Here is a 26224-nt window from a genome sequence, read left to right as displayed (position 1 = left end):
TGAGGGGGTCCCCACTGGGGGCCCCTCCTCCTTCTGCCGGGACCCTCCCACTGCCAGTGAGCTGTGTGTCTCGGGATTGATTTATGCCCGGGAATGAATTATGCATGTCTTGGAGCTCCCAGAGCGCCTGGGTGGAGCGCCGAGGATGGGGGATGAAACGCTGCCTCTGAAAAGTGTGAGCCTCCCTCCCTTTTCCTTTTGGTTCCGAGTCCAGAGTAGGCGGGTCATCCATGCATCTTAGGGGGAGTCCAGCAGCAGAGGCCTCCGGGTCCTGGGAAATTCATTCTCTTAGATAAAATCCTTGCCCCATGCCCCTCTGCTGCTGGGCGAATGGCCCGCTCAGTGTTCGGCTGGGACTTGAGGACCTGTGGAGAGAGTATGGATTTTGAAATCATGCTGAGCTGAGTCTGAACACGGGCTCTCTCATGGACCAGGCAACTGGCAACTGGGACCAGCTCCCTTCCCTCCTCACAGAGCGAGGACAGCAGAGCCTGCTGTGACAGGTCACCACAAACCGAGGCCTTAAAATAAACAGAAAAGTACCATTCCACAGCTCTGGAGGCCAGAAGTCCAAGGTCAAGGTGTGGGCAGGGCTGGGCTCCCTCCGGAGCCTCCAGAGGAGGAGCCTTCCTGCCTCCTCCAGTTGCTGGGGGTTCCAGGCTGTCCTGGGCTTGTGGCTACATCTTTCCAATCTCTGCGTCTGTCTTCACATGGCTTCTTCCTTGTGCCTCTGTTGTCCCAAATCTCCCTCTCCTTTCTTTACTAAGGATGCCTGTCATTGGATTAGGGCCCACCCTATGTCCAGGATGATAGAGATCCTTAACCAATTACAACCGCAAAGACTATTTCCAAATAAGGTCACATTCAGAGGTATTTAGGAATTAGATATACCTTTGGGTGGCACTGTTCGACCCACTACACCTGCTCTGTAAGAGTACTTTGTTGTAAGAAGAAGCACTACTGTGTGTTATGGCCTCCCAGCTCCTGGCATGCAGCCGTGACCCCACAAATGGTAGCTCATCACCGTCCCCTGCGGAAGGACCCAAACTGTCCTACACTGACCGCTCCAAGCCTGCCAGCAAGCTGATTTCACACCGCGACTGAAAATAGGCTTTGTGGCTTCGGATGGAAATCGGCACATTTGGTATTAACTATTTCCACTGAATTCCCTTCTTTTGCAGCTCAGAGGGCACCCGGCTTGGGTGGTAGTGGTTGAACGGAATGAACCCCAGAATTTGCTTTGCCTGTTCGTTTGGTTGGTCACAGCTTGGCTTCCAGAAGTGCTCCCCAGCTCGAGAAATTGCCTCCCCATATTGGGAGTTCGGTTGATGAGGTAGCTGGTGGCCTTGGGTCACCCCGTGCCATGTCGGGAGGGGCTGTGTCCCTGTGGTCACTGTGCTGCTGGGACGGAGGGTCTGCATATGAGGCCAAGGGTAGCAGGGGCTTGCTCCGTGCTGCCAGCAGATGAGCATGTCTGTATCAGGTCCATCCCGGGCCTCTTTCCAGAAGCCCCTTCCGTGGACACGTGGCTGCCTGAGCCCAGAATCCAGCCTTCACTGTTTGTGTTAGTGTCTTCTGACTGCCGTGACAAAGCACCACAGACCGGGCTGGGGCGAGGGAGGCTTCAAACGACAGAGACGGACTCTCAGAGCCCCGAGGCCGAGATCAGGATCGAGGTGATGGCAGGGCCGTGCTCTCTACGAGCGCCCTAAGGGAGGATCCTGGCTCTTGCACTCCCAGGTGACTCTCGGCTCAGAGCCGAAATGCTCTGATCGCTGCCTCTGTGGTCACGTGGCCGTTTTCTCTCCGTGTGTCTTTGTGCGTCCTCGCCTGTTGTCGTAAGGGCACCCGTCACATTGGATCAGAGGCCACTCTGCTCCAGCGTGTCCTCGTAGCTGATTACATCTGTCACGACTCTGTTTCCGAATAAGGTCTCATTCCAAGGCCCTGGGGGCTCAGACCTCACCCTATCTTTTAAGGGGGGCACCATTCCGCCTGTAGCACCGTTTCTCAACCTGTGTCACATTCCAGGCACCCACCACCACACACAGTGCAGCCCAAAGGGCTCTGTTGTTTCAATCCTGTTAACTTTGATTCATGCGTGTTGTGCATGTGTGCACCTGTCTGCCCGTGCGTGTACCCGCGTGCACCAGGGGGACACACTGGAGGCGTGGACGCACGTCAAGCCATCAGGGCAGGGCTGCCCGGTGGCCTCACTGCCCTCCAGGCTTTTGTGCTAAAGATGGAGATGGGAGGTGACCAAAGGGACCCGACAGCTGACCTCATCATCCTTGTAACTTCTGAAGTGGTTTTCCAGTAAACCTGGAGTGGACGGCGCACGTGGCAGCTGTCGTGTTGATGGGCGGAGGCATCTGCCCCATCCTTTGTAGCGGGTCCCTGGGGGTGGCTGAAGTGGGGCACGTGCCATGGTGAAGGGTGAGGGGACGCAGGGAGCCTCAAACCTCCTGTGAAAAGCCTCGTCCTCCGTCACTGTGAGAGGACCCCTGCTATCAAGTCTGATTGGACCAGAAGGAAGTGAGGGAGGGGTCTGACCTTCTGAGAGACACAGAGATAGAGAGAGAGAGAAGGACTTTGCCACCTTTGTCCAGCGCAGTACGTAGGGCAGCCATGAACGAGTGTTCTGATTCCATTCAGTTCCAGAAATCAGGTCACGTGACGAGCCTGGGATGCAGCACTCTCTCCAGGGGGTGTGGGCAGGAGCCAGGGGGGCGGGGACCAGCTCACCGCCAGGGTGTGCCAGTCTGGACACGGCTCACACTCACGGCTGCGCCCGTCTGTCTGGGGTGTCTGTACCCCAGCTTTATACTGGACTTGGCCTTTTCCTCTGAAAAGCAGAGCAGGCTCATGGGCAGCCCAGAGGACGGTATTTCACCCAGGAGGATGGAAGGCAGTTGAAACAAAACCCAAGGGAAAAGCATCCCTGCTCTCTAAAAAATGTGTTCCCACTTCCTGTGTGGTAAGGGCCGGTCCCTGGGCCCTGACACGCCAGCCTGGCCTGGGCAGAGGCTGAGTGCATGGGCGACTCTGGACACAGTGGCTGTGGGGCTGGACGGGGGCCCTAGTTTCTGGACTCGGCCGCCCGCTGGCCCCTAATGCGAACAGACCTACTCCCGCCCCCACTTGCTGCTGTCCTGCTGGATGGTGATCAGTGCCCGCAGGGAGAAAGGGCAAGTTAGCCAGGGAAGCCACCGGGCAAAGTGCAGGGCTCAGTGGGCGGAGGAGACTCCATCAGATACACGAGAGGTAAAGCCACAGTGTGTCAGTGACCAAAGGAGGGGCAGGCAGGAGGGAGAGGGACAGAAGACACTGAGATCGTCCACCGAGATGGATGGGCAAGGAAGGGACAGGTTTGGTTTGTGCATGAGGGGCTCAGAACCTCCCCAGGGAGATCCCAGCAGAGGCAAGCATGTAGAAGGTGAGGGGTCTTGGTAAGAGAGGATGCCACAGCACAGTCAGTGTAGAGACGGCAATCAGAGTGCTGAGACCTGCCAGGGTTGGCCAGGGAGGGCTCCCATGCAATCTCTGTGTGCCCTGTATTCGCCATCCTGCAGAGCAGGGAGGACCAAGCGGTCTACCTGGCACATAGCAGGTGCTAAACAAGGAGGACTGACTGTCATGTGGTAGAGTCTACACTGGCTAAGTAGGAAGGAGCCTGGTGCAATTCCTGGCGTGGAGCTCTCCATGAGGGTCGGCCCCTATCCTTCCTCAGCTTCTCGACATCACCAGGTTCATCAGGACCCGGGACTTTCTTGCTCCTCTGAATCCCTTGTGTTGCTAAGAAAAGACCTTGACCTCCCACACTCCCCATGCCCCACCCAATCACAGTCACCTGAATGGTTCAGTCTTCCAAGGAGGGTTTGCCTGTCAAAGACCAGGAGCTAAAGGGTGGAATTCAAGGCATGAGACAAAGGCTAGGTCCTCAGGGTAGAGGGAGACCTTGCAAAGCTGGGGACGGCACATCCTGATGCAGGGGTGCCAGTGGGTTCTGTTCTGCCCAGGACTCCTCATGCCCTTTGCACAGACTTCCTGCCAACAATGACCTGGGGGCTCCTTAGCCAATGGCCTTCGTTCTGACCACCCAACAGGTCCTTTTCCATGGCCTTTTCTGATCATCCCATCCCTGCCTTTGAAGATCATGCATCTCCTCCTTTCACAGAATCTTACTTCTTTGCTTCTGCAAAGGCCCTTGTGCACTAATCAACCCAAAATTTTCAAAGTGCTTTTTGGTGAAATCTACTATCTCCAGTGTGGAGAACAGGTTGAAAGGGAGCAGTACAGTGTGGACAGAAGTGGGGACCCCAAAGCCTCCTTATTCGTCCTTCTCGACCCCCTAGAAGGTACAATGTCAAGGCTCAGAAGAACATTTGGATAGGGACCACAATGTAGGCCTAGTTCCCCGCTACACAGATGGGGAAACTAGGACCCCAAAAGGAAGCAAGAACTGCCCAAGGTCAATCACATAGGAATTAGCAGGAGTATATTCTGTTTTCTTCCAAAAAATTCATACGTATTATTTGTACATAAATATATAAATTATTCATATGCATTCTTTATATAGAAGATATTAGTATTTACCCAGTTCTCTCTTGAAATGCTCCGTCTTGTAATCTGTTTTCTTTAATAAGAGATTAGTCACTGTTATTTGAAATGGTGTCTAATAACTACAAAACCTGGGTATTCTAGGAGGCTACTTTTTCTGTCTGTTATTTTGTTTTTCTCTCTTGATTTTTGTGCATTGGGTCCTATCCCCTACTGTGTCTGGTAATCTTGTGTTAGATGCTGGACATTGTATCCGAAAAGCTATAGAGATCATCTGAAACTTTAGACTAGAGGTTGCCAAACTACAGCCTGTGGACCAAACCCTACCTGTTTTCTGCTTTTGTACGTTACAGGAGCTAAGAATATTTTTTTAAAACACATTTGAATGGTTGGGAAAAAATCAAAAAGATATTATTTCATACTATGTGGATATTATCTGAAATGTGAATGTCAGTGTCCACTTTTTCGTTGGACTCAGCCCCACCTGTTTGCTGGCGTTGGTCTGTGGCAGCTTCTGAGCTGCAGTGGCAGAGGTGAATGGTTGCAGTGCGGACTATATGGGCCACGAAGCCTAAACTTTAACGTCTGGCCCTTTGCAGGAAGAGTCTGCAGACCCCTGCTTAGAGGCTGTTCCTCAGGCGGCAAGGTTGCAATTATGAGACTGGAAGCCGGGTTACCATCTTTCTGGAAGGCCATCCTCCTTGGAAGGTTTCAGCCTCTGTTATGTCTGTAGCCCACAGATGCCTCCTTGACTCCAAACAGCTGTCATCTGGGGGGGTGGGAGGATAATGCCTTTTCTGTTCTCTGAACTCTCAGGAAATTCCTGGCTTCTGACTTCACAGACTGAACTTGAACATTTTTCTGTTTCTGCTTGTTCTCTCTGATGGGGTCTCAGGCTTGTGCTTTGAAAGCCTGTCTTGAGAACATGAGTTGGAATGTTGCAGGGACCCCAGAGCAAAGCAAAGAACCGCTGTTTTCCCATCGGTTTCCTTCTTCCTCCCCTCTCCTGGGCCTCCCACCATCAGGCCTTCCTCCCTGCTCCCCTGGCATCACGGGGACTGGTCCCAAAGCCATCACTGCCTGGACCTTTTATGTCCTGACCTTGCAGCAACCTCAGAGAGGCAAGATGCAGAGGGAGGCCTAGCCCGACCTGGGCCAGGTGCTTCCCAGCAGGACTGGCAGGTGGCCCTGCCTTGGGTGGGTGTGGTTCTCTCCTAGTGCCCCTCCCTGCAGTATACTACAGGCATGGACTGCTCCCATCCTGGTGGGACGAGGGGCATCAGACCACCGCCTGAGGTCAGCGGGAGGGCCAGGCGGGGCTGTTGGGTGGAGATGGTGGTATGGGGGCCTTTAAATGTGGCTCTTTGTTTATTGTTTTAACAGAATGGTAGTTAGCAGCGTAAAGACTGCAGCAGCAGCTATTTGGATTTAAGGATATTCCCCACTGAGAAGCCTTTCAAAAGTGGGCAGCTGGTGCTGGGAGTGCATGCCTTTCCCCTGTTCTCTAATACCCCCCACCGCCCCCATCAAAATTGCATTGGAATTTCCCCAAACTTTCTGGCTACAAAGAGGTTTTAATGGAACCTGGGGATAACCATCTCTCTCCTGCTGGCTCCGATGACACTGTCAGTGGACTTTGAAGGTAGACCTGACAGCCAACTGGGCCTCCGGGCTGGGCTCTGTTTGCAAACTTAGCACAGTGCTCCATGGAGACTGGGCCAGACCTTCCCACCCTGCCCCTCAGGCTCAGTCTAACCCTGAAAGTTTGGCTTAGAACTCGCAGAAAGGCTGTCACAGATGGGGTTTTGTTCCCTACATCAATGAGATGACTCTCAGTGTAGAAACAGAGCAGTGGCCAAGGCAGGGCCCCAAACCAGGAGAAGCAAGCCGAAAGCAGCTCAGCCAGGGCTGATGTACGGCTGCCTGGCTCGGAGCCTGGGACCCTGTGCTCCAGATGCTCTGGGCGGGTTTGTCGTGGACAGGAACCCCGGACAGCTCTTCTCTGGCTTTTTAATCTCCAAAGCAGAAGCTTGTCCCAGCCAAGATTAGGCAACAAAGATCGTCCCCCCTGGATCAGCGATTCCCACATTGAGTTCCTTGTCTCCGTCCGCAAACGTTTGTTGACAGCCGAGGGTGCAGCAGCAAGTGAGCGGGATTTGTAGAAGCAGCAGAACCACACGACGGGGTGCGTGCTCCTCTCCTGTGCCCACGTTCTGTGCAGCTCCACGGGTACTTAGTTTCCTCAGCATCTGGGGAAGGCTGGGTTAAACCAGCTTTCTGAAATCGGCTTCTTTTACGGAGGATGCTCGAACCTGTGCATCACAGATCTCTAGGAGGGGCCTAAGCTGCACGCACAGAATTCTTATTGTTTTTGAACCCGGAGAAGAGCCTTTGGGGAGGCAGGGTGGTCCCTTCAGGTGGGCTGCCTTAAGGAAGCCCACGGCCCCCTCCCTCACCCTTCTCTCTACCAAGCAAATCAAACCAATCCTCCCAGGTCCTCACCCTTCATCCTGTGTGTCAGAGCCTGGCGTTCATGAAGGGAGAGCCTGAGGCTCATGTATAAGTAGTTGTCGGGGACGTGACCACAGTGAATAAGTCTGCGAGCATTAGATGCCGCATCTCAGATGACTGGTTCTCTGAGCTCTGGACTGGAAACAGCCACACCCCTCAGGGAGCTGTAATCCCCCGCATCACTCCTGCCACAAGGCCTCCCAGGAAGTCCCACTCTGACCTTCACCCATGCAGTTCCTCCTCTTTCCCAGGAAGAACCATCCCCTTCCCTCTTCACCTAGTGTATCAGTTAGCCATGGCTCTAGCGATGCCACATAACAAACAGCACCAAACCTCAGGGAATGCAACCATACCAGGAAATTCCTGGGGTTCGTGCACATGGCTGGGGTTGCTCTGTCTGCTGATCTGGGCTGGCTTCCATCCCAGGATTGAGGCTGTCAGCTCTGCTCCACCTGTGCCCCATCCCCCAGTGGTGTCCTGGGCATATTCCCATGGCAACAACAACATGCAAAGGAGCCAGCCTCGCACATAAACCCATGTCCAGGGCTTCCCTGGTGGCGCAGTGGCTGAGAGTCTGCCTGCCGATGCAGGGGACATGGGTTCGTGCCCCGCTCCAGGAGGATCCCACATGCTGCGGAGCGGCTGGGCCCGTGAGCCATGGCTGCTGAGCCTGCGCGTCCGGAGCCTGTGCTCCGCAACGGGAGAGGCCATAACAGTGAGAGGCCCGTGTACCGCAAAAAAAATAAATAAACCCATGTCCAGCCTTGCACATAAACCCATGTCCAGCCTCTGCTGCATCACTGGCCCAGCCCAGAGGTGAGAGCTGGGGCAGGTCACCATATCAGGGGCTGGGGGTGACAGGAGCACTCCAAGTGACAAAGATGGAGGGAGGGAGGAACACTTGGGGCCACCATGGTGACATCACAGCCAGGGGACTAGTCTGAGGGTCTCAGTCTCTTGGGGACCCTTTCTGTGCCTTCCTGGATTGGCTCATAATAGGCCCTCACGGTACCTCTTGTCATTGGATCCTTTGTCACAGAGCAATGCACAGTTATTTCTGAGCGTGTTGGGTGGCACCTGCCCCCTCGGTCTCTGACCGCAGTGTGCACAGGGTGGGGACACACCTGCTTTTGTCCCCAGCTGCAGCTTAGTGTCTAGCCCAGTGCCTGCACACAGTAGGTCCTCAATAAAGAGCCCCTGAATGTACATGTGTCACTTCCCTATCTAGCAGGGACCGTCTGCAGATGAGGTGTCACCCTTCAATCCTGTCTCATTGGGGGACGTTCAGGGCCTGCGTGGGACCAGGGAAATGATGGGTGGCCGTCTGAGGTCCTGCAGGCAAAGCACAGAGTCGTGGCCCAATCCCGCCTCGCTCATCAAAGGGCACATCACGTGCCACTGCTTGATGACAGCGTTCCCCCAGCCCCTGACGGCCTGAGCACAGAAGGCGTTCTCATGAGTGACCCTGGAGGATGCAGGAATCAGCAGGCAGCTTCCATCTGAAATCATGTTCTCAGAGCCAAGCCCCACCCAGACACGCTCTTTCCTGTACCCAAGACCCTGGGCCAGGAGCAGCGGCGGCACCTGCACTGCAGGGGGCACCAGGCTAGTGGGTCATCCGCAACCTTCAGAGCAATTCCAAAGGTAGGAAGCTCGAAGCTCCAGAGCTGAGGTCGGAATGCAAGTCCAGCCAGGTCCAAACGTGGTGGAGTTCATTATTACACCTGTCGCTGTCCCATGATTGTCCTTACCTGTGACACACCGACCTGCGAGGGGTCTTCTGTCTGAGATTGCTGAATCCCCCTCCAGTACTCAGCCGGCATCCGAGAATCACTCACTCTGTCCTTCGCCTGGTATCTGCCTGTTGACTGCGGAACCACGCTTAGGTCTGCTCCTCTCGGATGGAGCCATCAGACAGGCATGTGTGTCCTGGGCCATGGTCAACACGCTGAAACATCACTGAAAATAGAGAGGGGACAAGGTCACACACCACAGGGAGGTAAATACCCCACAGTCTGGGCCCCCATCTGTCTGATTTGGAGAGATGTCTGGGGCACAGGGAATGTGTTCTAAAAGAGAGCCTTAAATAAAAAGATTAGTGGAACTAAAGCCTCTGGGACTGGACGGTGAGTGGGAACCAGGCTGTGGTATCTCTGAACATCCTGGGGCTTTTATTTATTTATTTATTTATTTATTGAAGTATAGTTGATTTACAGTGTTGTGTTAGTTTCAGGTGTACAGCAAAGTGTGTATATATATATATATATATATATATATATATATATATATAGAATCTTTTTCAGATTCTTTTCCCTTATAGGTTATTACAAAATATTGAGTAGAGTTCCCTGTGCTCTACAGTAGGTCCTTGTTGGTTATCTCTTTTATGTATAGTAGTGTGTGTATGTTAATCCCAAACTCCTAATTTATCCCTCCCACCTTTCCCGGCGCCCTGGGGCTTTCTGGTACGGATGCAGCGCTGGTCCTCCTGTTTATTTGGGGCACGTTTGTAGGGAGTCTGTTCTGGGCCACGCTCTGAGCCGGCAGGCCCAGCCCTCTCCTGTAGCAGGAAGGCAGCCTGAGCCTCTGCCCAGACTCCGAGGTCACGATCACCAGGATGTGTGCCACTATCCTCCACACACCTTCTGTGCGCCACCTCCTGGTCTGGAGCCCTGGCAGCGCAGGCCTGCAAAATGGGAAGGTGCAGGTGGCATCGTGAGGGTGGCTCTGGGGGGTAGGTGGGCAGACCTCACTCTTTGCCTAGAGGTTTGAGCCATTCACCGTTCTATGGGCTAAATATAGACTCCGTCCTGATGGTGGGTGCTGGTTCTGATGGCGAGTAATCTAGTCACAGACTTTGCAGCTGACACGTGGGACCCAGAGCTCCAGCTGCCGGGGGCCCAGGACCATGCCGCTCTGACAGCAGAAGGTCCTGTGCTCTCGGAAGCGCTGGCTGGTGGGGCACCGTGTGTGTCCCTCCACTGCCCCCTGCCCCCCGCCCCACCGCGCCACCTCTCCTTAGCATCAGGCAATACCACTGGCTGCTCCCCGCAAGTCGCCCCTCCCCAGCCTGCCATCCTTTGTTGAAATATTCAAATGCTGTTGGGAGTTCTGTGAAGGAAATGGGTCATTTCCATTTTGGCTACTGAGCTCAAAGCTGAGTATCAGCTGCTTCTGTTCTTCAATGGGAGGAGCAATGAATTCAGCGTGTGTGTGCGCGCGCGGGTATGCGCACGCGTGTGAGTGTACAGGCCCTGTGTGCGTGTGCACGTGTGTACCTATATGAGCCTCCACGTTCTGGGGGGGATCAGCAAACAACACGGGAGAGGTGGGGACGGTGACACACTTAAGACGCCCCGATGTGCACACTGCCTGGAAGTTCAGGACTCCATCCCATCTGCGTGGTTTGCATTTCCCTCGGGGACTGGCCTTTTTGCCGGAAACAATGCTGCCTGCCGTTAATGAGCAGATCTGACCCCCATGTCCGGGGTGGCCAGGGCCCCAGGCTGGGGACCCATTTCTTGGGCCCCCTTCAGCATCCTGGTTGCTGCTGCCCACTGAATCGGAGACCAACCGAGCAGCCAGATGGATGGGGCCTGGCTTCCATGGGTGACCCACGTGCATAGCCATTAAATCCAGTTCAGAAACCCTCCCGAGCCTTTGCCACTTGCTGAAAGGTGCGACCCTATGGCTCTGCCCTCTGACCCACGTGGTCATGCAGTAGGAGAGGCACATGAGAAAAGGGTGGGCAGGATAACAGAAGTCACCCCTCACTCTCTCTAGCTGCCCACCCACCCCTCCAGTCACGCCACATGCACTCTGGTGCTGTCCCCTAGGGCAGGGGTCCCAAACTTTCCCATAAGGGGCTACACAGAAAATATTTTAGGCTTTTGGGTCACACCACTCAACTCTGCCTTTGTAGCACAAAGGCAGCCTTAGACAACATGTAAATGAATGGACGTGGCCTTGTGCCAATAAAACTTTATTTACAATGTCAGTCAGTGGGCGGGACGTGGCCCAGTTTTCTGACCTCTGCTCCAAGGCCTTGCTACGCTGAATGTGGCATCAGCGGCCCCAGGAGCAGGTGAGATGCAGGATCTCAGCCCCTTGGGTGGGAGGCCGGCTGAGTCAGGATCTGCATTTAACACCATCTCCAGAGGGAATTTGTTGCCATAGGGGAGAGAAGAAGCAGGGCTGTCCAGGACCAGCCTCACAGTTGCACAAGGAGGATGCCTGCCCTTAAGGAGAGAGCAGTTAATGACTGCCTGTATCCCCCGAATAAACCTTCCCTGGGCTCTTTTTGCAGATGAGGAAACTGAGGCAAAGCGAGTGTGTCCGTGTCCTGGGGCACAGGCTGGGGGTATAAAGTTATACAAATGTGTTCTCAAAGGTCTGGAGCCCAGGAGCCAATGGCAAGGTGTCTTCAGGGCTGCGCTCCCTCCAGAGGATCCAGGGAGGATCCTCCTTGTTGCTCCAGCTCTAGGTGCCTGCAGTCCCTCGGCTTATGGCCGCATCCCTCTGGCCTCTGCTTCCATCTTCACGTGGATTTCTTCCCTGTTCTCTCTGTGTCCTCTTCTCCTGTATGCCTTATAAGGGATAACCAGGCATTGCTTTGAGGGCCCGCCCTGGATCTAGGATAACATCATCTCCAGATCCTTAAGTAATTCATTAAATCTGTAAAGACCCGATTTCCAAATAAGGTTTTATTCTGAGGTTCTGGGCGGACGTGGATTCTGGGGGGACACTGTTCAATCCACTACAGAGAGACCAAATCACGTGTCCCAGTGTCGGCTGTCTTGAGACTGGTGACGTGTGCGGTTAAGACCGTGCCTCTGAGTGCACGGCCACCTCCCCGTGTGATGGCCCAGTCGGGGGACTGGCTGAAGGGTGTAGGGTGAGGGAGGCAAAAGAAAGAAAAGGAGACTGTGGCTCTGGAGTCAGCTGTGAGGGGATCGAGATTTTACAAATGCAGGGGAGGCTCTGGGCCTCCCGACCCTAAGTGACCCCCTGGTGTGCCTGAGTGTCACAAGACTCAGAAGGTGTAGTAGCTTCCTGGGGCCCCCATGATACTGTCTCACAGCCTGGGGGTGTTTAAACAGCAGAGTTTATCCTCTCCCTGTTCTGGAGGCCGGAAGTTGAGGCCAGTGTTGGCAGGGCCGTGCTCCCTCTGAAGGAGCTGGGGAAGCATCCGTCCTGGGCTCTCTCCTGGCTTGTGGCAGCATCACTCCGGTCTCCTCCCTGTGTGTGTCTGTGTCCAAATTTCCCCTGTTGACAAGGACTCCAGTCATACTGGATTAGGGGCCACCCTCCTCCAGCATGACCGCATCTTAACGAATTACAGCTACAACGACCCTGTTTCCAAACAAGGTCATGTTCTAGGGCAGTGGGGATCAGGGCTTCAACATCTGCATTTGGAGTGGGGGGACACAGTTCAGCCCCATAACGTGGAGCAAACCCTGATGCCTATGAGGGGGGTTTCCCAAGCTCTCTGTGCCCCGCACCCCACCCTCCCTAAGATCCCAGGTCTGAATGGGCAGAGCTTGACCTTCGGGTTGAGGAGGGACAGAGCTGGGATTTGGCTGAGGAGACGGTGCTGAGAAGAGTGAAGGTAGCTGGATGCATCCGCTGGGGTCTAGATCTGGCTGCCGTGTGACCGTGTTAGGCCTCAGTCTCCCTCCGTCTCCTCATCTGCAGCACTGGGTTCTAAAGTTCAAAGTCTCCAAAAGCAAAGGAAGTTCTCAACTGAGGAACTTGCCCCCAGATGTGGCCAACCCAGGGATGGGACAGCGTTAGTTGAGGCTAATGTCAGGAGACGTTATCCGACATCAAGTCCCTTTTGGAGGCTGCAGACAGCAGAGTGCACGTCATCATCCCAGGACCATGGTTCCACGGCCATTGGCCAATGCATGCAGAGAAAGGACAGCGGTGCTCCAGTGGGCTATTCAGGGGAGCAGCTAAAGCACAGGCCCGAAGAAAGCCTGCTTGGGTTCGAGTCCCATGTTTGCTGAGTCTTGGCTGTGTGTGCATAAAGGGTTAAGCTTGCTCAAAGGAAATTTCTTTTTTTTTAATTTATTTATTTTAATTTATTAGTTTTGGCTGTGTTGGGTCTTCATTGCTGCACGCAGGCTTTCTCTATTTGCGGCGGTGGGGGGAGGCTGCTCTTCGTTGCGGTGCGCAGGCTTCTCCTTGCGGTGGCTTCTCTTGTTGCCAAGCACAGGCTCTAGAGCACATAGGCTTCAGTAGATGCAGCACGTGGGCTCAGTAGTTGCGGCTCGTGGGCTCTAGAGCGCAGGCTCAGTAGTTGTGGCGCACGGGCTTAGTTGCTCCACGGTATGTGGGATCTTCCCAGAGCAGGGCTCGAACCCACGTCCCCTGCATTAGCAGGCAGATTCTTAACCACCACCACCAGGGAAGCCCTCAAAGGAAATTTCTTGACCCCCCCTCCTGGGAGGTCACCTCTCAACCCTCGGAATGTCCTGCCTGATAAGAGGGTCTTTGTTTACCTGGGACCTTGGACAGGGCACACAGTCTATGCTAATAAGGGGATTTACGGTGGGGGCCTTGGGCTACTGTGTCGGCTGACCTCTGGACGGGCTGGAAACCAAGGCCAGCCACATGTGGGAAGTCAGCCATGTGGACGTGACCAAGCACCAACCAAGAATCTGGACAGCCAGGCTCAGGGGATCTTCACTGGCCAGCCATCCCCCATGCATGTTGTCACCATGGTCACTGGGAGGAATCAGTGCTGTCCACGCCTCCACTGGCAGGATGACTGGAAGCTCCTGGTCTCTCCTGGACTCTTCCCGTTGCTGACTTTAATCTGTAGCCTTTAACTGTAATAAACCGTACCTGGAGTATAACAGCTTTGTTCAATGCTGTGGGTCCTTCTAGGGAATTATGGAACCTGAGAGTGGCCTTGGAGACCTCCCAGGCTGCACTGTGCAACCTCCCTGTGGAAACGGGGAGCATTTTTGTGCCCACTTCATGCGGTGGTGCTGAGCTACATGTGAACTGATTCACTGAGAACCACGGGTGGCATCACTGCCAACAAGAGTCACTTCACTGCATGGATTGGCTCGGTGGCCCATGAGTCAGTCCTGCACCCCTGCCCTTAGCCCCATCCCTGCTATTAGTGAGGATGGGGCTGGAGGGAGAAGAGGGGTCATAACAGGGAAAGGACCATATTTCTCACGTCACAGCCACAGAGGGTGTCATCTCCGGATGTGTCTGACCCACCAACCTCATGCTACCTCAATGATGGTGTCCGGGGAAGTCAGTTCAGATGGTGTGACGTGGGTTTGAGGAGTGGACACCCATTTCTTGTTGTTCACGCGTTTCTCCTGTTAGCAGACAGCCTCAGCACCTTTGATGTTTGGGTCCAGATCTTTCTTTCTTATGGGGCCATCCTGTGCGTTGTAGGATGTCTGCCGGCATCTTTGATCTCTACCCACTAGATGCCAGTGGGACCACCCCCTTCCCCTGTGCCTTCTGACATGTTCAGACATCTCTGGCTGAGGACCGTGGTGGCAGCCTGGCTCTGAGGTCCTTATGGGGTGATTCCTTGAGGTGTCAGCACAGCTGTTTCCTGGGTGAGCCTGTGTTCTCTCCACTGACGTCCTGACCTAGGCTGGAGGGACTTCCAATGGGTCGACACATCATCTCAGCAGAGTCTTGGCTTCAAGCATGTCCATCACTCACCCCATGGAAGGCTCTTCAGGGTCACTCAGAAAATGGTGTCTTCGTGACCCCGCCACCAAGCAGGTGTCCTTGTATTTCTGTGAACGCCCCAGTTTTAGAAGGTACATTTTCCCTCCACAGCCTGCCCCCCACCCCCCAGGTGGCCGACTGCCTCAGAAAGAGCCCCTCATCCTTGGGGTGCCTCTTCCTCAAGAAAATGGGGCCGGCCTCTCGCCTGTCCCGCCATGGATGCTGAGAGCTTCACCATGTTCCCAGAGACCATTTGTCAAAGACGTCCTGTGCAGTCAACATTTTGCAGTGTTTGTGGAAAAGGAATGGTCTCTTTGCAGTGGAATTGGCATTGCTGTCACCTGTCACTGTCATCACTGTCACCTGTCCAACCCCTGGAGACAGACATTCTTGGATGCATTTGTCAATGGGTCTTTGTTTCCATAATGCAGGCGCACAAGAGCCCTGCTTTGTACATGAGCCACTATAAACCCAGAAATGCCATCTCTTTGCCTCAATTCCAGGCTCTTGTTCCTCCCTCCATCCAAGGGTACCTACCACCAGATGAGCCCACGCCACCCCTCCAGGACTAGAGGGAAGGTCCTGCAGTGGTTGGTTCCTCACATGGACAGTTAATTCGGCTCCATTTAGTAAGAAATTCATCCAGACCAGAGATGGATTACCAATTTCCCCATCAATCTTCAGGGCCTGATCTTATTACAAACCACCACAAATATAACCATAAAAGCCCTATTGATTGATGCAGCGCTTGGTAATCCATCTGTCGTCATCCATTATTCTGGGAATAATTTTTCATTATCTGCATGGCAGCTGATTCCTAGCACATTAGTATACAGTGGCAATTACCAGGAGCAGAAAGAACCCCTGAATTAGCAGGAACAATCACACCTGTCAGGACAGGGAAGCAAGACTCCCCACACAGCTTGCTCTGTGCTCTGGAACCATGTCTGAATGGCAAAGAGTTTGAAGATTAATTCAATATTGACCTTGGAAGGTGGAGAGGAGAAAGTGGGTTGCTTTTTCCCCTTTCTTAGGGGTCTAGAGTGCAGGTTCCCTTAAAGCAACCACCTTGTCAACCCAATCACAGCCCACCCAACAGCTGGCACAGAGGCTATTTGAGGATGGCCTTGCCCAGGATCAGTAAAGTTTATGGCACAGATGTTCCTGTCTGCGTTATTTAATGAGCACCAAAGACCTGACCAGAGGGAACAACTGGTGTGAGTGTTGAAGGTGTGACTGTTGAGAGAGTGGGGTAAGGTCTCTCTCAATGCAAGAATTCTATGATCTGAACATTTTTTTAAATTAATTTTTATTGGAGCATAGTTAATTTACAATGTTGTGTTAGTTTCTGCTGTACAGCAAAGTGAGTCAGTTATACACATATGTATATCCACTCTTTTTTAGATTCTTTTCCCATATAGGTCATTACAGAGTACAGAGTAGAAGTTCCCTGTGCTCTACGGTAGGTCCTTACTGTGTTTTACACAATGAGGTTTCTTTTCAACCCTAATGGAAAAATTGAGATAGACACATAACGGAATTATTTCTGAGGGCCGTTGGAGGGGCTCAATTGGTAAGATTCTCACTGATCTTCACTCTCCAAAAAATCAAGAATCCGGTTATTGAGTATCACACACAGTGATCTATTCTCAAGCTGACTTCACATGGACATACCCAGTAGGGCGAAACTGCCCACTGCGGGTTGTTATGGACCCACTTGATAAGACAGAGGCTTGGCTGTCTTTGAAATTACCTTGACAGTGGCCAGTGAAGGTCTCAGAAGACTGTAGACCTTTGATTGTAGAGCAGGAAGGTTCTACAGAACCAAAAGTTGGGAGTTGGAGTCCCGACTTCAGCCAACCGTTCAAAATAGATTCTATCCTTCTATTCAGTTGATCAGCCACACCACCTTCAGCTATTCACCTAAATCAGGGTCTGCAAACTATAGCCCGTGAGCCAAATCTGGCCATTGTTTGTTTTTGTGAATAAAGTGTTATTGGCACACAGCTGTGCTTATTGGTGTGCCTATGACCCACGGCTTCTCTTACACAGGGTTGAGAAGTTGCAACAGAAACCATACTACCCGCAAAGCCTAAAATATTTACTATCTGGCGCTTCATGTCAAGGTTTGCCTACCCAGGATCCACACAAACTTAAGGGACTTACAAAGATGGGGAAACAACTTCTGGCATTTGGGGAGGCCTGAAGGATAGGACAGATGCTTGACACACTACCCAACTTCTCATGAGTGGTTCTATTATCTTCTTAGGAGTGACCTCCCAAAGAGAGGAAAAGGATGAGGCATCCTTACGGGGTTTCCATCTTCCAATCTGCTTCCTACAAATATCGTTCTTACCACATGAAGACCCGGTCCTTGTTCAGCCATCATGACTGTGGGGTCTGTGGGGTCTTCTTGTAGCCATCGATTCCTTATGTCTGGGGCCCAGTGACCCATCAAAACACATGGGCCAGGAGTGGAAGCACAAGGCTGTTTGTTTGCTTTGCAAGAAAAGTACGTGAGGAGCAGTAAGGAGTTTGCCTCTAACCAGTTTTGTTACCAAGAATGTGGTTACAGATTTGTTCGTCTGGAGTTCGATGTTTGATTTTTCCCTGGAACTCCAGTGTAGAGAATTGCCTTGTGTCCTGGCTCTGCAGGATAGGCAGTGGATTAAATTGATCATGGGTGTGAAGACAGGCGTAGAGAAGTCTTTCTAGAGAGCATAGCTGTTATATTATTCTTGTATTTCTGCCCAGATGATCCTAGCTGGTTATTAACCTACATATCATTTTTTTCCAAATTTTAACTTGGCAAGTCCTATGGAGAAATTTCACACAGAAGGCAGGAGGAGGACCTCCAGAACAAGGCAGATATTGGAATTACGTCATTACCTTTCTCCCTGCTCCCCTAGTTTTTTATTCTCTACTTTTCAGGTATCAATTTAATAATATGCCACACAGCTACTCTTGTAAGGTACTGTGTCAGGCATTATGTGTGTGGTGAGGCGGGCATGTAGGAGTGGATATAAAGATGGTGAAGATTTGGCTCTTTCTTAAGGGCCTCAAAGATTCATGAGAACCTCAGGCAAAGGGCTGGTCTTCTATTCTTGCAGTCGTCAGTGAGGGGGTCCCTTGAGCCAACTGTCTTCCCCTCTGGGCCTCAGTTTCTTTCATCCACCAGAAGGAGAGAATCAATGCTTTCCCATCCTCACCGACAGAGGGAGTGGGAGAGAATTAAACATCTAAGATACAGCTGTTCATGGAACACTTCCCTTCCAAGGACTTTGGTCACTGCAAATACTCAACAGAAGAATTCCCTGGGTAACATGATGTGAGGTCAAAAATCCGGTGATGGCCTGGGGCCTTCTCTGGCCCTGTAGACATTAGAGCATGGACCACAGAGTGCCCTGCTCTTCCAAGGGAACTCTCAGTGCCTCTAGTTGGGCTTGGCCTGAATTTGGACAAATCCCTACTACTCCTGTCGGCTCATTCCCATTCAGTGTGCTTGTTTACACTCCATAGATGTTGATTGTTCCGACCTAGAAGATGGCATGTTTAGCCCAAGAAACAATGGTTTAGTTCTTGCCATGGAGTTTGGGGGTGTGACCTGCCAAGATGGCTGAGAGGCTTTTGGAATGAGCCTGGAGCACTCCTTAAGAGATCGATCCGTGGAAGGGGTGGTTAGGCTCAAGCACCAGCCTCCATAATTTAGAAGATTATTCTCCTCAAGAATATAGAGGGTAGAGGTGCCAGCCTCTCTCTTGGAAGATGCAAGGACCCCAGATCAAAGCCCAAACTGAGATGAACAAAGTCTGAGCTCAAAATCATACAATACTACTGCTCTTAGTGTGGGCTTTGGGACCAGCGCATTCTATATGACCCAAGGAATTTACACAAGCTTGCCCAGATGATTTTCACTTCCATAATTTATGATGATTGTATCTGCCTCTGAGGGTTGTTGCCAGGAATAAATGGGATAACACACACCTGACAATTGCTAATACTTGTTGAGCATACTTGTGATCACCGTCATCACTACCAACATCAATACGATCACGATCACCTTCATTATCACCATCAGTATCACCACCATCATCACTACCACCATCATCACCATCACCATTTCCATCATCACTATCACCATCAGCAACAGCACCATCACCATTATCATCATCACCATCAGCAGCAGCAACATCATCACCACTTTCATCATTAGAATCACTATCAGAATTGTCATTGCCATCATCATCATCATCGTCACCACCATCAAGCATCATCACCACCACCATCATCACCATCATCACCACCATCATCATCACCATCATCACCACCATCAAGCATCATCACCACCATCATCATCACCATCACCACCATCAACCATCATCACCACCATCATCATCACCATCATCACCACCATCAACCATCATCACCATCATCATCACCACCACCATCATCACCATCATCACCACTTTCTCAACATCACCACTATCACCAACTCCATCATCACTATCACCATCAGCAACAGCACCATCACCATTATCATCATCACCACTTTCATTATCATCATAATAATCATCACCAGCATCATCAACATCACTACCATCATAATCACCATCACCATCACCATCATCAGCCTCCTTCTCATCACAGGAAGCACAGACACAGGAGGAGCACATACTCTTCATGACAGCATGGCCATCTCTTGACTGGACCAGAAGGATTGTGTAGATGGAGGGTGAGGGAAGACCGAGCAGGCATCTTTCCTGGTTGTCTGTTAAACTGGACATCCATTTCAACCTCCCTCTGCCAACAAAGTCTGAGTTGGGTCTCAGGAAAGCTGGTGAATACATAGAGATTACTGAGGCAGCTGGGCACTTCATGGTGAGATTGAGGGTGGTCCCTATTGGCATAACTAGCTTTCAGCCCCACTGGCAAGCTGATTTGGCAGTCCTAGAGGGAAGGCAAGCCGGCTCAGAAATTTATAGTACATGCCACATATTGGGCACAGGTGCATGGGAAGCCATTGGCCAGAACCAACAGTGAACATTGCCACTTAAAAAAATGTGCACCGGAGAATCTGTTCCTGAGGGTGGACACCATGGCTGAGTTAGTCAAAACTGTCACTGACTGGCATGCAATAGGTGCTCAGTAAATTATTCTTGAATCAATGCATAAAAGAATGAATGAAGGGAGGCCCATGGCATTCATGGATTTTTCTCGTTTTCCAAGTGGTGCCTATCCTGCGGACTCAGGAAGGGAATTCCTTGGGACAAACAGAAATAGCCTGGAAGAGAGGCCGCCAGGAAGAGAAAGCTTGTTTTCTGGTCATGCCAACTTTGAATCATTTATTAACAACTCCCCCCATGAGGATCATATTCGGTAGAGAGGTAACACCTGTTTGTGAGACTGTGTCCTTGAGAGGCCGCCAGAAGAATCTTACACTCTGAAACCCTCCACACTGGACCATGCACACGTGGTGTTCTCACCCCAGGACACGCCGGGTTCTCAAGTGTGATGGGTAGTTCTCTGCACATGGATGTCTGGAGTGGAGAGAGATAGACGCTCAAATGGCGGAGGTGAAGGAACATGGGGAGTCAGCACTCCCAGGGGGCAGGGTGCTGCCACTTGCAGGGGTCTCTGCTGAGCCCCTCACAGCCTTTGGCCCCCAGCCCTCAGGCATGGTTCTTGCTGACGGGAGGAGGGTGGGGCCAGAGCCCTGGACCTTTCAAGTGTCCCTCACTGACCAGCAGATTCAACCCTAGTGTCCACGTCCCAGAAAGGATGTAACAGATGAATTGTCAGGAAACTAGCCAGGGAGGGGACCAGAGGTGTTATCGGCCTGTCTTTTCTCTCTCCCTCTGCATCTGTGGTTGATGAAAGATGATACAGGAGGAGGGGGGCAGAGGAGAGAATTCCTGTCCTCTACCATCCTGGTCCTCGTGTGGGGTTTGCAGACAGCTCTCAGTCAGGGCTCTGGCTGCTTCTGGAGTGGCCAGTCCTGCTGTCCCTGTCCTGCCATTTCCCCTGTCCCCTCCCCCCACCACGTATATACACACACAAGTGGAGACGGAGCCGCGAGGCCAGACTGCAGATCCTCTTCTGGGACTTCGGGAAGCATCTGCGGCTGGGCCTGGATCTTTTATTCCCTGGAAGCTCATCTGGCAGTGAACTTCTTGGAAAGTGTTCTAGAAAGGGGAAGATGCTCCCCAGCGATCCAAGTGCCTGAGTCTATAAGGGTATCAACATACATGTCTCTCTTCCCCACCTTCCCAGTAAATCCTGGGCCATCCTGGCTCCTCCTGGGTCTGGCCAAACCCTGCTCCCACTTGCAGGCCAGCTGCCCTGGTGCCCAGACTTGAGGAGCAGAACTTACCCAGGTTGGGAGGAGAGAAAGGAGGGGTGACAGTGCTTACCTGTGCCAGGTGAAGGGCTCGGCAGGTGCAAGAAAGGACACAGCTGCCCAGGGGCCGGGTCATAGCTCAGGGACTGAGAGAGGCCAGGCTGGGGCTTCCCTTCCTGGGCTCCAGGTGAGAGCAGCCCCGGTACCCACAGCATGTGGCAGGCCCTGTCAACGTGGGCCCCCTGCCACGGTGTGTGCACAAGATGGGACCCGGGATTCAGAGCCGGGTTGATGGGACAGGTCGCCACACCCCGCTTCCTGGGCCCCTTCATCTCATGCCCCTGGTTTCATTGCCCCCCTCCCCCTTTCTCTGTTTCCAGGTTTGGCGGTCCATCAGATCATCACCATCACCGTCTCCCTCATCATGGTCATAGCTGCTCTGATTACAACTCTTGTCTTAAAAAACTGGTAAGGATCCTCGGCCCTTCTGGCCTGGAAACGGGGATCAGTAGGGGTCCCCGGGGAAGCACGCACAGAAAAGTCCTTACTTTTCAAACGCGATCTCGGTTCACAGCCCAGGGAATTGTTTCTCTGTTTGGGATGGAGAACAGCATGCAGCTCCTGATCTGCTAAACCCGCTCACCTTTGCCCCGGGCAGCTTGGCTGGCTGGTGAGGGTGTCGCTCCCTGACACTGCCCTTCTGGTGGCTTTCTCTGCAGCAGGACACGAGCCCGGCCTCCTTGACTTAGTTCCTCAGGCAGCAGGTGTCCTGTTCCCAAAGCCCATCCCTTGGATCCCAGTGCACCTTTGAATGTCACCTTCCCAGCGCAGTTTATCCTTATTTCCCACCAGCAGCCTGGGTGGGGTCCCTGCCTGCCCCTCCTTGTCCTGGGCTGTCCTGGTCTCTTTCTCCTGCCTTCTTCTCACAGCCGTTCTGTGTCTGCTGAACTAGGTTACTGCTTTGCTCCAGGCGGCCTGTCTTTGCCTATTTCCTCCTGGAAATTGGCCTACTTTGAGGTTGGCCTTGGCTGGGTGTACACACCTGCTACACCCCTGGGAAAATCAGGGAGCTTCTGGCTAACCCTGCTGCTCGCATGCCTCCCAGGCCCCTGTCTGCCTGCAGTCACTCCTCCAGCAAACGAGGCTCCTGTTAACATCAAAGCTGAACGGCCCTTGTAGAGTCATACGCCCAAATCACCCCCTGCTGACCAGTGGTAGGAAGTCAGACAGGCTGATGGGAGGGAGCTGCCCTCCCATCCTTCTGTTACCTGCAGCCTCCAGGTAACAGAAATGCATGGAAATGCAAGAGAAAGCCAGTCTCCAGGATTAGAGAGGGTGGGGAGGGGAGTGGCATCACCCAGAACAGACCAGCGAGGCCTTGACGCTCCTAATGGCCGGCAGTCCCAGGACCCGGGGCATTTTCTGGGGCAGATGACAAGGATAACTGTGAGCTCCCAACAGGGCATCTTGGGCAAGGCTGGCTGTCCAGAGAAGGGGCTCCGGAGCCCTGGACCACAGGGATGTTTAGCGGGTCCAGTCCCGCTGGCCATCTTGGTGAGGGAAAGCCCCTCCCCCAGAGGAGTCCTCGGACTTCGTGACTTTGTAATAGGCAGGCAAGCTTCCTCTTGGTTTGCCCACACTTTTGGGTTTACAGCAAACCCTCAAAGAGTCCTTTGGGAAGGACAGCTCAGGGCGGTGGATGAGTGGTTCCATGACCTTGGGGGTGTCCCCTGGCTTTCACATCCATCTTCTTACCTCCATTTATGGGTGGATCTTCCCCACCAGCAATCAGGATTCCTCTCATTGGGAAGACAAGGCAGGAAGTTAACACAATGTATGGGGAGACGGGCTCACACTCCCGCCCCTTGCAGAGCCCCCTCGCTTCGCACAGGCTCTGAGCGTGAAGGGGGGGAAAGGAGGAGAACTGGTGTCCTGATGAGGCGCCCCCCGTCTCCTCCTCTCTTCCCTCCTCTGTGGGGATAGCGCTTCCTTCCATCCTTGTGAACTTGCCCCTCCGGGGGTCGGGAGGGGTCCCTGCGTACCTTCTCCATCAAATCCCTTGGCCAACAAGGGTGGGACCCCCGTGTCTGGTCTACACAGCGTCTGGAAGCCTCTGTGGTCCAGAAGAACAGGGAATTAAGGTGGGTACTTCCCGGGGCACAAAGCACAGTTCTCTCCATCGGTCCCGATGGTCCAGTTTCATTTCCGACTTGTGAGCCTGGGCAGAGGAGGGGCTGAGGATAAGGGTTCCCCAGTTTTAACTCTCCCCAAAGATAATTGCATGGTCCATTCCAAATGAACGATGGCCACCCCGACCCGTGCACATGGCTTTCCCCATGGGCACCCATCACAGTTTCCATCCCATCCAGGTGTTCCTGGGGAAACTGAGTCAGCGCCTCTGCCCAAGCTGACATTCTTTGGCCAAACCAGGCCTCCGCTCTCCGATAACACAGGTCAACCCCTTACCTTCTAATCCTCCCAGCAATAATGGCCGCATTTAAAACTCAAATTTTATTTTATTTTTATTTTTTGAAAAAAGAGCTGATCGCTTGATTGTGGTTGATCTTTCTGAAGAGGCCAGGAATTACCGTTTAATATTAAATGATGTATAATTCATGCCTGGAGATAAAGGTTCCAAGTGTAAGCGCCGGAGGTGTTTGTGGGTCTCGGCGTCTGCCCATCCCCCCACCCCCACCCTGACTCCTCTCTCCTCCAGCTGCGCCCAGAGCGGGAACCCTCGCAGGAACAGCCACCAGCGGAAGGCAAACCATCAGGAGGAGAGCTGCCAGAACCTGACGGACTTCACGACCGCCCGGGTGCCCAGCAGCCTGGACATCTTCACGGCCTATAACGAAACCCTCCAGTGTTCACACGAGTGTGTCCGGGCGTCTGTGCCCGTGTACACCGACGAGACGCTGCACCCAGCCGGGGAGTACAAATCCACGTTTAACGGGAACCGGTAAGCACAGGCTTGGGCCAGACCCGGCCGCTGTCCCCTCCTGGGGATGCAGGGGCTGTTTATGTGTCAGGTGGCCTTCCCATCTCTTTGTGATGGTCCAAGCAAACGCAGGCAGCTAAGTTTGCTGAGATGAGACCAGAGGGGCACAGTAGACGTAAAACGGTGCCAAGACACCCAGCCGCCGGGTTCACTTCCAGACCCCTGCGCTTGGTGGACGGACTTGTCTTACCCGGCCCTGGATCCCGCATGGCGGAGGCTGAGCGGGCGTTATGGTGCAGACTCCAAGCCAGCCTCGCAGTCCCAAGCCTCCCAAATGTCAACAAATCACGGTCGGTCCCCTCCCCGGTCAATATCTCTGCACCCCCATCGCTAAAATGTCAGCAGCAAATCTCGCAAAGATATCAAATACCAACCAGACTCCCGGTTATTAAACACTCCTTTTTATGAATCATATGTAATCCCTCAAAGAAGACATGCCTCTAAAACCATCCCTGGGAATATTTAAGAAACCCTTGAGTCAGCTTCTGAAGGTTTATCCGGAATTAGATTAAAACATCAATAGCTATTTTTTTTTTTAAAGGGAGCACACACTCATGAATCATTTTGTAAATTAAAAGAAAAAAGAATTCTCCGATAACTTAGAGATCTTAGGAAGAAATGAGCAGGACACCAGGCCGGCTTGAGGGGCCCACAGTCAGTGGCGGGAGTGGCGGCTGGGGACACTGCCCAAGGTGCCCTACGGGGCTTCTCCCGGAACCCAGGTCGAGGAGACTCGGGGGGACCTTCAGCTGTTGTGCCCGTAGTTAATGTCACTTTGTCCTGTCCTGGAGAGCGAGTGGGTGTTCCTTAAACACCTTCTGCTTCTCCTCTCCTTGTGTCTCCACACCAGACTCTGCCGTATGGTCTATCTGAGATGCTCCCTCCCCAGAGGAGGAGGGTGGAGAAACCTCAGAGAGCAGAAACCTCAGGACCATCCTTCTAAATGACTTTGCTTTTACTCGACAGCATTTGGGGAGCTCGTGGGTTGCACTCCAGCCTTCCAGAAGGACGAGTTCACAAAGAGTTGGCAAAAGGATTTTCAAACCATTTCACTGAATGCGTGTGCGCCTGTCTGGATGTAAATCCCGGCCAACCAGTGCTTCAGGCTTTGGGGGAAGAGGGGGAAGGGAGTGGATGGGTCTTGGTGTTTCGCTGTGTCTCTCTCTGCCCCTATGTCGTAGGAGAGCCCTGTCCACGTGCAGGGTGGGCATAGCTGGCTGGTGTGGAAGCGCTGGATGGAACAGGTTCTTGCCCTGGGGCTGAAGGCGATGCTCTGTTGGGTCTCACTGGCCTTGGGAAATGGTAGCTCGGTCTCAAAGGGGATGAAACACCTGGTGGCAGGGGGGGTGCGCGTTTTAGTCATCAGGCCCTGCCCTCTCTAGAATGTGCAGTAAAGTGGGTAGAATCTCTGCCCTCAGAGGCAGAGACCCTGAGCTTTGCCTTGTCCTGGAAATCAAACACTGAAATCTGGAGATGGTACCACCGTGGGTCTCAGCACCAGATTCCTCCCATGTGTGGATCCCTCAGGCTGCGTGTCCTCCGAGGCCTTCCAGGGTAGAAGGGAGCCCTGGGCAGCATGGGGAGGGGAGGCCAGTGGGTCCAGGCCGAGCATCACCTTCCTGGGATTCTTTTCGACTCGAGAAGCCAGTTTTCTGCCACAGGTCTGAGCCGGCCTGGTTGTCGGGTGTTATGTACCAGCCCTGGTGAGCCCGTTTTTCTGCTTACTGCAGACCCTCTTCTTCTGATCGGCATCTTATTCCTGTGGCCTTTGTGTCTGAGAAATGGTTTGAAATCTCCTGCTGACTGGCCGAAGGCTTTTTTACCTCCTGGGGGCAGGGCAGACGCCATGTGTCTGTTTTATGGTACGTACCTCTTTTATTGGACCTTGATTGGTTTTCCCTTGACCTCCCCTTTCCCACCCCCGTCTCGCCTCTGGGATAGCTGGGAGCCCTTCTGGACATGGCAGGTGAAATTCCAAGGGCATCACCGTTCTGGATGCAAACCAGAGGGTTGGGATTGTGGTCTCTCTGCTGCACTCGTTAGAAATGCCCCACGTCCTGGTGGAAGGGAGTAACAGACTCAGGAACCCCCTGCTTGGCACCCTGCCCGTT

At 53.0% G+C, this 26224-nt stretch overlaps 1 protein-coding gene across 1 annotated transcript in view; it reads left to right on the top strand.

The window, feature by feature from the left end:
* AJAP1 (adherens junctions associated protein 1) overlaps positions 1-25916 on the top strand; it is a 56598-nt gene extending 30682 nt beyond the window's left edge. Inside the window, exons 3-5 of the mRNA XM_073792608.1 lie at positions 21496-21583; positions 23832-24074; positions 25844-25916. Of these exons, the coding sequence (XP_073648709.1) occupies positions 21496-21583; positions 23832-24074; positions 25844-25916 (404 nt within the window). The remainder of the gene's footprint in view (positions 1-21495; positions 21584-23831; positions 24075-25843) is intronic.
* Positions 25917-26224: the final 308 nt, after the last annotated feature.

Source organism: Tursiops truncatus, chromosome 1 (assembly GCF_011762595.2).
Source record: "Tursiops truncatus isolate mTurTru1 chromosome 1, mTurTru1.mat.Y, whole genome shotgun sequence".
In the NCBI taxonomy this organism is placed as follows: Eukaryota; Metazoa; Chordata; class Mammalia; order Artiodactyla; family Delphinidae; genus Tursiops; species Tursiops truncatus.
The sequence above is the reverse complement of the archived record's forward strand: the minus strand, read 5'-3'. Positions and strand labels throughout refer to the sequence as shown.